The 14,711-nt window shown below is 39.0% G+C and overlaps 1 protein-coding gene across 7 annotated transcripts in view; it reads right to left on the minus strand.

The window, feature by feature from the left end:
• Window positions 1–14,711, minus strand: part of LOC138060855 (semaphorin-4D-like) — an 89,518-nt gene that overhangs the window by 6,567 nt on the left and 68,240 nt on the right. For all 7 annotated transcript variants that reach the window (XM_068924419.1, XM_068924414.1, XM_068924420.1 and 4 more), the window contains 10 exons: window positions 13,643–13,788; window positions 12,212–12,274; window positions 9,586–9,684; window positions 8,309–8,402; window positions 7,248–7,361; window positions 5,810–5,961; window positions 3,904–4,079; window positions 3,624–3,780; window positions 2,726–2,948; window positions 2,160–2,275 (listed from right to left, as the gene is read on the minus strand). In XM_068924419.1, coding sequence (XP_068780520.1) covers window positions 2,160–2,275; window positions 2,726–2,948; window positions 3,624–3,780; window positions 3,904–4,079; window positions 5,810–5,961; window positions 7,248–7,361; window positions 8,309–8,402; window positions 9,586–9,684; window positions 12,212–12,274; window positions 13,643–13,788 — 1,340 coding nt within the window. The remainder of the gene's footprint in view (window positions 1–2,159; window positions 2,276–2,725; window positions 2,949–3,623; window positions 3,781–3,903; window positions 4,080–5,809; window positions 5,962–7,247; window positions 7,362–8,308; window positions 8,403–9,585; window positions 9,685–12,211; window positions 12,275–13,642; window positions 13,789–14,711) is intronic.

A 14,711-nucleotide genomic window follows, 5' to 3' on the forward strand; every position in this document is an offset into this window, starting at 1 on the left:
AGATAAAAAAATTCAGTGCCGTCATTTCTGCACTAGTCTCGATCATCATCGGGTGTTGAAATTGCTAGATGATGTGTGATTGGTATGACGCTGTAACACCTATCTCTTCCAAAAATAAAGGGACCATAACAAAGCCAGTACATAAAGGATCATGAGATTTACCCACAATTAAGAGAACGAGCATTAAAGTATTTATTAGAAGAGCTATCTATCTTTATTTTCTATCATAGGGCAGATGCTGAAACCTCCAGTCAGAGCAAGTCACTTGAAGCATTCTTTCCAGACGAAGCAGAGGAATCCTAAAAGCATTTATAAATATATATAGCCACAATAAGAGATTTTCAAGTAAACATTCATCATCCTTTTTCCTCAGTGATAAGGCTGATAAATCCCTTGCTTGAAAAGGAGCCAAACAAAGTATTATCATTTAAAAGACAAAATCAAAAAAGATGCCACGTGTTGAACGCGCAACATTCATGCCTACTTACGGTAAAACTTACGTAATTAAAAGGAGAGCAAAGCAACATTTGGGGAAATGAAAGAACTAAGAAATATTGTAAAAGACGACGACTAAAAGAAATAAGCAAAATATCTGTTGGTAAGTAAGCAAAGGAAATTGTATATTTGTGGTAAAGTTAATCACTTGAAGAATGTTAGGATGTTTGTGTTTTTAAGAAATACGTGTTTTAATATAAGTTGCAATATAAATTACATCCCATATAACTTTTTTATTAACTGCCCAGCAGAAGGGAAAGGAAAAGCTCATCACATTACTTTTTCAAGTAATATTTCTTAAATATATGCTCAAGTCATTAAATAAATTCAGATATAACGAAGACAAGAACTGTCCTATCTTTCAAGCACAGTGAACTTACTTTCAGAATTTCAACCATACAGTGGCTGAAAATGGCATCATACATACAAATGCATACATACAAATAACAACCGTTTTTGCTGAAATCCATGAACATGGAAGTCTGTCACACTGTTGATTCACCTATCCAAAATATACTCTCTTCATGATATTTCTTTCTATTGTGAACATGAGAGTGCTATTGAGGATACGACAGCATAAAGCTCTTTTCCATAGAGTTGATCATGTTAGCATGCAAAGTTTGTTAAATATCACACAAAAATAAATGCTGCTTTTGAGATACCTTGGTGTATTCCTAAATCCCTAACTGCAGAGCAATTATCGATCACCAGGTATTCACTGAATGTCAGTAACACTACCAGACACTTTAAATAAGTAAATGAGATAAAAATAAATAAATAAAAAGCGAGACCATTCTTTCCTCGAGAAGCCCAGAAGTTCCACCAACTGAGGGCTACGATGCTGAAAAACCATTGCTTATGGTAATAATATCTTGGCTATTTACGAACCCACAAGTCAGAATAACTAGGAGCAGAAGCCTAGCTAGCGTTCAAAGTACACACAGCAATTATCCTCCCACTGTCATAAAATCACTCTGAGATTAAACCCAGCAATTGTTTAATAATGCAGAACCGCCACTGAGCAGCACTGAGCCCGCAGCAAAGGGAGTATTTTCCAGTTGGAGCTGCAGTTGGAATTCCATCTGGGAAGCAGAACGTAATGAGAGATCCCGACTGGCATGCAACACCAGCATGAACGTGCCTATTCTCATGATAAATCTACCCCACAAGAACCTCTGAGATTTAAACAATCAAAACCAATCAATTAGTTATACAACTTGACTGAGTCTTTCTGCTAGACAGACTGCTCTCTTCTTAGGTTAATGTCCACAAAAAAAATATATACTATTCTATTAAATTCCTGAGCATTTTTCTTCACGGATTTGCAATGGCCACAAGGGGTCAGGATTTTTACACTACCCCCATCTAAAAACTGGCACCTTTGAACACATTACGGCTATTGGCTCCTGTACTAGGGATCGGAGCGAAGATCAGCACACCTGTGCCTGCCCCACCTTGCCCAAATCTATAGGGTTTCAGAAGCTTGCCACCTCCCTATGACCTACACTGAAACGTATCAGGTAATATCCAATACTTTGCGAGAAGTTACAGGTAACGGCCTTTTTTGCTTTTTGTAGTGATGGTCTCTCATCGTGCCGGAGTTGAATATAAACACTAAAAGTCTTGTGGAAGAGCAAAAGGAGATGAACGCTTAGAGTGCTTACTTTTTTCGATGAAAGCAAGAGAGTTTGGACCGGCTCAAAGTTTGGGAAAAGCTGTGTTTCTTCAATAATATGCATTCCATTTTCATAGCTAATAGCTTTGTGCAGGGCTCCTTGATCTGAAATTATAAATCAGTGTACTTGTGAAAATAAAAAATAAAAATAAAGGCAAAATAAAAAAGGCAAGAAAAATTTGCACACTTGCTATAATTTGTCTCGATAATCTGCTTGCTGTTTAACCGAAGACTTCACACAGCTCTGTGCCAATGGCAACCATTTTATCTGCCGCCATAAGGAACCGAGCAAGAAGTTATGTTTCAGGACAAAAGAACGACCTATTTTGGATTATGCTTTTGCTACTGTTTTTGCAGTTCTCTCTCTTGCAGTACTTCTTCAAAACACGCAAGATTCTCCACTTACTTGCCATGGCCTCTCACTTTTTAAAAGAATACACTAGCTGTTGTAAAAGCACTGCCAATGCGGCAATCTACAAAGTTCCTTTTGCAGCACAACATTTCATCCTAAATAACCAGTGCATCATTAAAACAAAGCGTTTTGAAAAAACTCACCTGTACTGATGAACATAACATCATATATGGTACCATTGAGCGCTCTGACTCTGTCTACTACAATCTGGGTGTACTTGACGTCTCGTTTTACTAGTCGTGGTCTGTCTCCCATCGGGGTCACTGAATCATCCATTAGAGGATGATCTTTAACAAACTGCAATGTTTTGTCTGGTAAATTCAGAGAACTCAGGTAGTTTGAAGCTCTGGCTTCGTTGTTTATACACTGGCAAAAAAAAAAGACAACCAAATTAGGTCATTTGCTTGTACGCAACGGAGACAATTAACAGCAGGAACACGTATTTTCTTCTTTGCATTGGTTTGGCCAGTAGGCATACCCCTCCATTCTCTCATTTCACTCTCTCAGGAACACACTCATTTTTGCAGCAGCTTGGCTTGTTCAAAGCACTAATGCCTGAGCAAAATCTTAGGCCTACGCTTTTGGTTGGGCCCAAAACACATTTGAGGAAAATCATCTTCCTAGACTCCCATGCTTCTTAACTACCTTTAACTGTCATCTCCCTCAGCAACAGCAACAAGATGAAGAAACATGAGAAGGTTTTAAAAAAAAAAAAAGTGTGTAAATGGCCCAGCATGATGAGCATTTTAGTTTGTAAATCAATGCACTATATTGGATAAACCTGCTAAATCTAGGAAGATAACACAAGGACTGCTACACTTCTGTTCCCCTGGTCTTCATCACTAGAAAATTAGTAATGAAATAATGAGAATATGGAAACTGCAAATAACTCACAAAGCCCAAACAAACCAAAAAAAAAAAAAAACCCACAACTGATTTCCAGATAGAAACTTCAGGATAAACCACTTGAAGCAATCTAGTTTCTTCACTCTTGAGCACAACAAGACACCAGCTATCAGATCCAAGGTTATTCAAACTTACCGCCCCAGGTCGAGGATTAGGAATTTCCCCGTTGTAGCGTACCCACTTTGTATGAGATTGTTCTACTGTAGCACTCTGCATATATTTTCCTTTTGAAAACACTTCTTCTACAGTAGATAGATTGTATGCACAAACTGCTGACAGACCCACATTATTCCTAAAAGTACACAAAGAAAGAAAAAAAAAAAAGTTATCACCAGAGCAATTGTTACTTGTTGTAGTAACCAACTTAGATGAAAGTCTGGAAAGGAAAGTCCAGGAAAGGCTACATCACACTTACAGTTGCGGGGTAAAAACTCCATAGATCACTGGTTCCTTCAGACTTGGAGATTTGAGAATAAAGACATCGTTGATAATATTGAAGATTAAATTCTTATCAGGTATGGTACAAATCAATCTGGCCTTGAGAAAGGAAGTCCATTTTTTCTGCAGAGTCCTTAATCCTCCTTGGTCCCTCTTTTGAGTGGGGGGGGGGAAAAAAAGGTGCATTAGGGGGAGAGGGGGATTAGGCTGCACTTTTTTCATTCAAGAACCACTGGTACACAGCATAGGACTACTGAAACACTGATATACTCTCACTTTTAATCTATAGCAACCTCAAGAAATGTTAACATATTCATACGCAAAAAAGTAAGAAAGTCTCAGGAAAGTGTTTTGATTTAACAAAAATAATACAGAACGGTTTCTCTCAACACATGGAGGTAAGATGAGACATGAGACTTGTTCATGAACTGCACCTCAATAATGCCTCTTAAGCTGAAAGTTCCTAGAAAAGTGTGCTGCTCAGAGCAATTAAAATAAACACAGAGGTATTATACTTGTCCTTTAAAAGGGATAAACAGCATTGTATCAGCTCTGTCACATCTAAGCACTAATAATTTAAATTCTGATGCTGCAATATGCACTTAGCTTGCATAGTTTCATCAGAAGAAATGCATGTGATGGCCTAAGCCTGCAAGCAGTTACCCCCTTTATTAAGGATTTGCTGGATCAAGGCTTGAAGAAAAATAAAATATATTGGCTACAAATGTTTCAAAACTTGATTGTCAAGCGGCAGCTGTGTTGCTTCTTTTCAAAAGCAGACGTATTTGAATAAAAAAATATATTTCCTGTTTTTCATCCAATATTGCTATCCAAAATATTGAGGGAAATCTGCAAAATTTCAAAAAAGAACTACATATAAATGCCTATAGTTTTGCAATCTGCCTTTAATTTCTGTTCTAAACAGGCAGTAGGAATAAAACACTTGTATTCTACAATACTCCCATTTTAAAGCATGGACAAGCTGTCAGTGGGCAGAGGGCCATATTAATAAGCTCCATGTAAACCTGCCTCCAGCTGCTTATTTAATGGAAATCTCAAGGGCACTAACTTGTTTTTGATGTTTTGACTTTCATGTTTAAATATAAAACAGCAAAGTCAAAATAAAACATTTCAACCTAATCAAAATGAAATAACTAGGTAAGTTTCCTGTTGGAAAAAAAAAAAAAAAAAAAGACCGAGGAAATTGATACATTCCAGTGAAAAGGTTTTTGTTGAATCAACTTTTTCTACTGGAAAAAGCTCTTTCGTCAGAAGATTTTTAACCAACACTCCTTGGACATTTGACTCATACTGAGGTTTAAACACAGTAGGTGTGACAGAATCGGGCTGCTGGTGACTGTTTTCTTTGATGTGATGGTAGCTACAAGAGCGTCACGGAAGTCCCATCTCCTACACTGAAGTCAAGGACTCCCTGTGTCTACAGGAGAAGGCAGTTTTGTTTGTCTGCAGCTACTTGAAAATAACTTGAACCCTTGACAGACATCCTATCTGTTCAGCTCCAATGAAAATTACATTTTTAACAGGGATTTGTACTTAAACTTACCATAGCAAAAAATTAAAATAAAAAATGGAGACATTTATTTTTACATTATTACTTATAATTATCACTTTACTAATGAGATGCACTGAAACTGTAACACTTACCAAGCATTAAAACAAGCATTTGTTCCCAAATTGCCAACCAGACTTTGAGTTATGAAGAACTGTTTAAAATTGCTGACTCACCGAGAACAAGCTTGACTATTTCCACTCAAATTGCACACAAGAAGTCCACAGTAATAAGAGTTTTGTTTTGTTTTGTTTTCTTCCTACTTTTAGAAACATCTACTTGAATTAGTAAAGGAAACAGAACTGCATCCCACCTTACACACTCTAGCTATTCTTGGAATCATCAGCTTTCCAACAAACTCATACTCCACAGACACCTCGGTGAAAAAGAAGTATATCTTGTCATCTTCTCCATCTGTGCTGTTTTGATCTGCTCTAATCACATCAGCAAAAACAAAATTGGGCTCTACAGACACAAATAAGGAAAAGAATTTTGTATTAAATACAACTCTTCAAATTTAATTCCCTCTAAGATTTTCTAGGAGTCCTCTCTCTTCCAAACCTCCCATTACATTCCACCGCTCTCCGGTTGGCAACCTGCCTGCAGAGTGTGCTGTCGAGCCCATCAGGATCACTTCTAAAAACCAGAAATACTGGAGAGAAGAACTATGTGGATCACTTGCACCGAAACACAAACCGACTTAGAGATCTCTAAGGTCTGATTATCTCATTACTTCATATTTGCAGCCCACACTCGAGAGTGATTTTCAGATAGTTCTGCACAGTTCTTGCCTGCCTCTCCCCCCTCTAAATAAAAACCAAGATGCCCCTAGAAAAAACAAAAACTCAGAGAGGGGAAACGGTATATTCTAGTTCACTCATCTTTGATGACAGAATTAGCTGAGACGTACAGCAATAACTCACCAGGGTTGGCTATCTAGCAACCCCTTGAAATCTAGTGGTTAAGTCAACTCACCTACACAGTCTGCACAGCCCTGAAAAACAACCCCATTGACCATGCTCCCCAAATCCTGCTGGCTTCCAAGTACACACAATCACATTCTTGTGATTAAACCCTCAATACGTAAAATCAGAGCATAAAGGAACGTACTTAAGATTTAATTCATCTTTCTCTTGAAAAAACAAATTTCTTTAAAGCAGGCGTGCACAATACTAGCCACTTGAAATCTGTGCTCTTAACTGAAACACTAAAGACGACAGCAGCATTACCAAATGTGTTACAAAACTCAGTATGCTGCAGTTTTTGGCCATAATGCAATTTCTGGAACATGCTAACTTCATGATTTTTGTCCTTTTTGGTAGAAAACCTCAGATCACGAACTCAGTGAGTTTTGAAATTCAGGAACTGAGACAGTTGCCAATCATGTTCAGCTCAATTTGAAAATATATGTTAGGCAAAAAACACTCCTCCTTACTGCTAAGCTATATCATAACACAGCCGAGAGGAACGAGTGGACACAAAATAAACTGCAGCCTTTAACATCGAGTCAAAGCCCGTATGTCTCTAAGCTGCTTTCGGTGTCAGTGCTGAAAAAAGTCCTGAATTTTCAAAATTAAATCTCTTGTAGGCACACTCAAAAGTCACTGTATGCCAGTAACGTAAGTCATTATCCTTGAGATATTGGGCAATGGTCCCTTACTGCTGATATGAAACTTAAAATTTTTTGTCTGGAACTGTAACTTTGAAGAAGGACAAACGATTTGTTTTGGCCTGTTCTCACACCCACTTACCATTAAGCCAAGGTATTGCATATTCTGTTCTCAAAGGACTCTGATGAGAGTTTCGTGAAATAATAGGCTCGCTTCCCAAGAAATTGTAAGAAGTCCCAGAATAAAGCTCCTCGTCTTTAACACAAAAACAAATATTTTAGACTGTCTTATGCACTGAATACCAAAAAAGGTACATAAATACTTCAAGAGAATATGTTAGCTGAAACTTCCCATAAGAAAAGATAAACAAGGATTTCCTCTAAATCGCCCCAGACATACTTGTATGTTTATATTTCTGTTGACCATTTTTTAAGCTAACACTTTACACTTGGTTTATTATTGCTCTAACACAAACAACTAAAAGTCAGCATCATTGTTCTTGTGGTACTTCAACATTTAATACATAAATCTGCAGCTTACGTATGAAAATGCAAATTACCCAAATACCATAAAAGTCTTAAAACAATTATTTTGCCCCTCCTCTATGCCAACATTACTGAAACTAAATTTTTAAGAATTTAAACGACAATGCAACAAGCACATTCTTCTTTTTCATTTCTCATTTTGTGTTACTTTAAACTCGTCTTTCATGATCTTACGACACTGTGATACAGCCACGACCTCAGGCTTAACCAAGTCAAGATTCAGTGGCGTTTAATCATGCAGTAATTCACTTGCGATAAATATCTCACTTCCCTATCCTGTTTCATGGAGATGTCTTCAGAACATCTAAAAATTCCACTTGTTAAGTTTACTAAAATGACAGTAATTGACACTATAGCGACAACCAAAGTACATGGTGAATGACTATATCAACATATTTAGACTATCCAGACTAAACATGTTAAACGCTTAAGAATATAGTTCAAAGATTTTAAAAGTTATTTCTGAAATAGCCAAAAATTATAAATTATCCTGTGAAGAAACATGTTAAAGCTGACTACACAAGCATCTCAACGTCTGCCTAGATACACGGCAAAGATTTAAGGGACCAAATCTAGCATCTTGAGAGACTGGAGAACGTTGGAGGAGAAGACTGGCTGCTTGCACGTAACGATGAGCTTTGCAAAGTCTGAACTTACCAACCATAACAGAGGTGTAGCTCTGAGCAGGATCAAACGGACATCTACCTTTACCATCCTCATTTTTACCTCCAAGCTCAAACGAAATTAAATTCTGCAAAAAATTAGGTTGAAAAATCAGAAAGCAATAGTTTTCAATTTTTTATTCAATCATCTGACACGTGCAAAGATAACTGCAAAGCCAAGACTAAATAACAGACAATTTTCAGCATCTAATACATGTTTTGAGAGAATCTTATCGAGTCCAACAGACAGAGGAAACACGATCCTATGATTTGGGAGGACAGGAGCAGAAAAGAACAGAAGATAAAATCCAGACAGAGGAGAAGACCTCAAGTAAGAACACCCAGAAAGCCAGACAACAGGAGAGGCAGAGGAGTCAACTGATGGACAGGAAAAGCAAGTCATTATTAAATTAGATGGCATAAAAATGGAGCATTTTAGAAAGCACGAGGCATTCCGGAGCGGATTTAGCAACTTTTAGGAAAATATTAAATTTGTGAAATGAGGTATAATCCAAGGACATTTTAAAGAGCAACAGAGTACTTTGGCTACTACCTTATAAACCCCTTAAAGACTGACAGAACAAGGATCAGGAACTGCTGCTGAGAACAGCAGCAACAAAACTGGAGAAATGATCAATTGCTACTGTATGGCAAAGACATCAGAGGCTAAGGACAGTGAATTCTTGCAATGCTGCAGAGGTGACGGCAGACAGACTTATAGACAGTGGAGACGAGAAAGAACAAAGTCAAGCAAAATTACAAAATTTCTGAACTTCAGAATCGTGCAAGATCCACGTTGTGGAGAACAATAATGGAGTCAGCAACATGAAACAGGAGTTTTGATTTTAAGCCAAGACTTCATTCTGAAGCATTCAGCATTACGGAGCTATGGGCATAGCCAGGAGCAGAGACAAGACAAGCAGACAGAAATCTGAAACATTTCAGGGAGAGTCAGAAGTGGATGGAAGTCAAAAAGAATGTCATTTCAGTTTTAGAAAATATTCTTCAGCTACTGTAGAATACTCAGTGTTATGAAAGCTAAGGAAAAGTTAACCGAGCTGAATCAATAATTCATTAAAAGCTTTGAAAAGGGAACGCTACAGTGTAATTCCATTCTCTACCGTTACAGAGAGACGGTATCATAAGTGCTTCAAAGGCTATGACTGGCACTAAAATTGCAATAGTCTTTGGGAACAGAGGTCAACTCACTGTTTACATGAGCCACTTTTATGTTAAAGCTATTATTGGGACAAAACGTATGTACGTTCTTACCAGATAATCACACGTTGGCTGAAACGCATTAGTTCCACACACATAGAGAAAAGTCTCATTCAGCTGTTGCAAGACACGCACATAATTACGACACTCTGTCTGCAATAGAGGACAAAAAGGATCAGTCTGATAAACCACAACTTCCACATTCCAACATAAATAACCAGTTTAAGTTGTAGTATCGACTCTTCTGACGCTCCTACTCATGCCACACCACACAAGTGTTCCCAAAGCTTGAGAGATGTAATGCTGAATGATACCATCATCTCCGAGATGCAGCCACCTGAGATGCAGTCGCACGCAGTCCTGCAGCTTCCAGTTCCCTATAATCACCAGTGCACCACTGTTTCAGTATACCTGTATCAGGGTAGCATATCTGAACACCAACACACTTAGAAGAGTAAATCCCAAATTGCTGCACGAAAGCACAAACGCCAAAGACCAATCAAATCCATGAGAACAACTAGCTAAGGATGAAGTAAGTTTTAGATTTTTGTCATCTCTTGCAAGCCTAGATGAAACAATAAGACGCAACCTAGACTACCACTTAAGAGAAAAACCTCTAAGTCTGTTAACTTCTCAGCAAGGCTTTGTCACTTTTATCTGCCAATTTTCTTCAGTTCATGATGTCAACTGCTCTGTCACCCAAGAAAACATATTAATTCATCTGGCTTTGAAATAGAACAAGGACTTTGAGCAAAGCCTTGAATATTAAGGAAGCCACAAATATTCAGCAAAACAACCAAGAAAAACAACTCAAAACATCTATTTACAGGGGAAAACCCAAAATCATCATCCCCCCCCCCCCCAATTCCTGCCAGTACACAGCCAGATACCACCAATGCAGTTCCAAAAACTACTTAATCGAGCTTGAACACGGTCCTTATTCTTCATTCTTCGGATCCAAACCATGTATTTGTGCGACTGTATGGTGGGTCAGATATAGCAGAAAACTGAGGAAAAAGAAAAAAAGCCTTGCTTTCTGCCAGATTCTACTTCCTTGCACAGCTGCATAACTGTTTCTGCCGGCACTAGATGGGGTAGAGGGCACGGGAGGAGGAGAGGACTACCCATTCTCGCGTAAGAAGTGGTGGTAGCGGCAGCTTAACACCTTCGCGCTTGTGAAACCACTGCGCTAAGCAAAACACATCATGGCTACAGTATAAGAATTACTAATAAAAGACTAAGTACAGTGAGGAAAAACATGGCTTGAAGTGAGTGTGATTCAGTAACACTTGTACATGGGGCAGAAAAAAAAAAAAAGGAGAAGAGTTTGCAGCTCTGGAATACACAAACAAAATACTTGTTTACCGGGTTTACATCCATTGTGACTATCAACAATAATCTCTACAAAGCCCTAGCAAAGATCACACCGTCTGCTGAAGCGTGCACGTGGGTGTGTGCGCGCGAGAGAAAAATTCACATCTCACATACTGCTCATTAGGACTACGTATGAACCTTATTACCAGTAATCCCAGCTGAACCTAGAGCACGCAAAGATCATGCTAAGATTGCATTAAGAAGAGTCGGGCGGAGAGGAAATGGCCCTTAAATGCCCACCACATCTCGTTTTAGATAGGTTAACGGCCTTGACAGTTCGTAGGCCAAGAGCAAGCAGGACGTGTAGGCCAAGAGCAAGCAGGACGTTGAGCTAAGGGGGGCACCAGTTGCTCCAATCTCCAGGAGTCCTACAAACGCAGGATCTCTGCCAGCCCTGGACACACCTGGGCTTTTGTAACCAACACGCGCCAAAGCAGCTCCAGGCACGGGGGTGCTGATGTCAAATCCCGCTAAGCGCAGATTCACACAAACTGCTCTTTATATATATCTGCGGTGCTTGCAACCTCCCATTTTCAAACCTGTGATCAATCTTGCTACGTAAGCCTTCACTTTACCTTATTATTACACAGTGTGGTGTTATTTGAGATAAGATGAGAGGTAGAGCCGCATACAGTCAAAAACTTTATATGGACGTTCTTCGGGGAAAGGGCGTACGAGCAAACCAGCCTTGAGTGCCAGCAGCCCCGCGCTTCCCAAAAAGGCTGAGGGAAGCCAGGGCTGAGCTGCCCACGCTGCCGAGCTGGGAGCAGAGCCGACTCCCCCGGCGCCGGGCAACCGCTCGGGCGCCCAAACCAGCACCGAGCTCCTGCAAAGAGCACACCGCTGAGCATTACAATAAGGACATAAATTACTGATGTAAAATAACACTGGTGAGAAAACACTGGCCTCAAGAACCCTACACCCTAGCAAACGCAATTATCAGTCATTTTGTAAAATTAAATGTTGAGGAGGAATTACTGTAATAACAAAACACAACAGTTGCTATAAATTATGGCAGGTGCCAGTACTATAGGTTTATCAGCTTTACAAAAAACAGTCAGACTATTAACCTTAAATATAAGGGCATGTTCAGATTCTCTTTTTTTTAAGTGAAGATTCACCAGGAAGAAATAGTGAACTAGAAATTAAAAAAAAATGCTGCAGCTTCCAAAACTCAGCTCAACTAAACAACTACAGTGATTATTTGAAATTCTTGATTTCAAACAGTCAGAACCTTTTCTTCTATTAACACCCTTTCTCTTAAAGTGAAATAACACCTCTTTCAAAGTTCAATAAATGAACGTACCTGTTCTGATTTGCCCTTGACAGCACATTTAGTTCTTTTATCTTCAGTGACCTTCCAGTGTAACTAAGGGAGAAAACAAGCAACAAAATAGCAAATTCAAAGCACTTCTAATTTGATGACAAGATTTTCAGGCCTTGCTTGTGCAATTACCCATCACAGAAGAGAGAGTTCTACGAACATTATCTGCTGCAGATGCAAGTCATTTTGCAGGCAACTCGCAAAGAGCCAAAGCCATTCCCCCTCTGGGGAGGTCACACTTCCAAATCCACGTGCACGATGGGAGCTCTGAACCACTACTACTATCTTTTGGGGTTCTTCATCATCTTTCCCCTCAATTTGCTAACGGAATTCTCCATGACCATATGCACTAGTGAAATACAACTGTAACCGTTTTAAATACTTTTCAGTTTTGTTTACACTGGGAAAAAAACAAACCACCACCACAAAGGAAACATGCTGGAGCAATATACATCATTATACATAGGACTACAGCTTTGCTGGTTATACGCATTCATAACCGAAAACCACTTTTGTACGCTGGTGAAATTTCCTCTCATCATCCCTGAACATTTTATTCAGATTAAAAATATATATATATAACATACAAGCGTCTTCCCAAAACATGCTGAGCGGATTCTGTGCTGTGTCTCTGAGCGTCTGCCTGTGCTGCCGAAGTAGGGAAAAACAGGAGCCTGAGGAGGACTCAAAGCAGTATAACCTTGTTAGCAGACTTCTGCAAGGACTAAGCTACCCCGAGAAGCCAGTGTCAGCACATCCAGAGTGCTTCTGGCAACTGAGCTAACTTTGAACAAGCCGGATCAGATCTCTCCACACCGCAGCTTGCTGCGCAGATGCATCTAGAGATATAAAACAGAAGCTGAAATCTAAAGGACAGGGCCCTCATCACCTTTAATGCACATCTGCAGCCTGCCACTCCTGGGTTGCAGGGACAGCAGGTCTCCACTACTGAGCATAACTCCAACTTTGTTTCTATTTCAGATTATATTTCCTTCCGATTTAGATTAGTGGGAGATACACGTATTTTTATTATTGGGAGTGGTATGAGAACCACCATATCGGATTATAGCAAAGGTCCCTCCACTCCAGCATCCTCAAAAAGACTATGTCTTAGGATATAATAATTTAATACATAATTTTATATAAATATCATATATATATATATATATATATATAAGTATATATAAAGTAACATATAGTATCTATAATAACTTGGGTCTTCCTCTCATTTGATGGCACGTTATACTTCAAACTGTCCTCTAGAAATAACACACCACCAGCACAGACCCACAGAGTACTTTCTCTGTTAGGTACTCCATACTTAAAATACAGTGCTACTGATACCAGAAAACAGAGTCAAATTTTGGATTATGATTTTTAAATAGAGCATAGCGTATTGAAATGTATACCCACCTCGTGCTGCTTTTCAGCAATATTCACCGAGTTTAATGCAAAGATCACTTCTCTGGCTCCTACATACAGAACATCTTTGTCTTCACTTAACAGTAAGGTTGAATAGTTTGACACTTCCGATTCATGAAAATGTATTAGTTGGACCTCTGTTGAAATGAAAGGAAAAGAGCATCGCATGAAGGAACACCACCACTGAAGGTCAAGTTCATGGGTCATTTTCCTAAGTCGTCTAACATTCGTTTGATATCTCGAAAGCAACAAAGCTTAATAAGGACAAGACATACAACAGACAAGAGACCCCTCAGGAGCTCGATTCAGCAGCAGCTCCCATCATCGGCATCAAAACCACCAGTCCCCACTTGCCAGTTCAATCGCAAATGCCTAAACATTTCCACCTGTGGTCATCCCCTGTAACTCATGTCTTCCCTCATTTTTTTCCACCCATTAATTCCTTTTTTTCTACCCTTCCATTTTACACTTCACATCCACTATCAGCTCTTTTCCTCACCTTCTCCCTTCTACATATGCACCTACTGTGGAAAATTTTCAAAGTTACCCTGTTCCTTGCATCTTCCCCAATCTCATCAAAATTCCTTTACCTTACCAGAAGAAACTTCAAGATATAACCATAGTAGAAAGAAGACAGAGAAGCTAAAAGGTTCCCTTTATAGCGTGTGAATAAGTTCATTTTGAAGTGGAGATTGGAGGTAGAATGCAGAGCAATAGAAAAAGGTAACATGAAGGAAAACCAAGATGAAAAGGAAGCAGACAAGAGAAACAGGGAGACAGAAATATTTTTTCCTGCATGTACAACCAATGTGGAAGAATTACTGAAAGCTTGGGCAAGTGTGTTTTCTGTAAGAAACTATCACAAGATTCATTAAACTTGTTCTTTAAGGATATAGGCAGAAGATTATTATTATTGCTCCCAATCTGAGTACTGGGCATTACACATTTTCAACCAGGAGACCCTGCAAACATTTATTTTAAACTAGATTTTCAAGCATGTCATTTAGAAGTCTTTCACTAGGCAGGGAAATTTCCCCCAAAAGGATGAACTCATACAACT

The sequence above is a fragment of the Struthio camelus genome, chromosome W (assembly GCF_040807025.1).
Source record: "Struthio camelus isolate bStrCam1 chromosome W, bStrCam1.hap1, whole genome shotgun sequence".
NCBI lineage: Eukaryota > Metazoa > Chordata > Aves > Struthioniformes > Struthionidae > Struthio > Struthio camelus.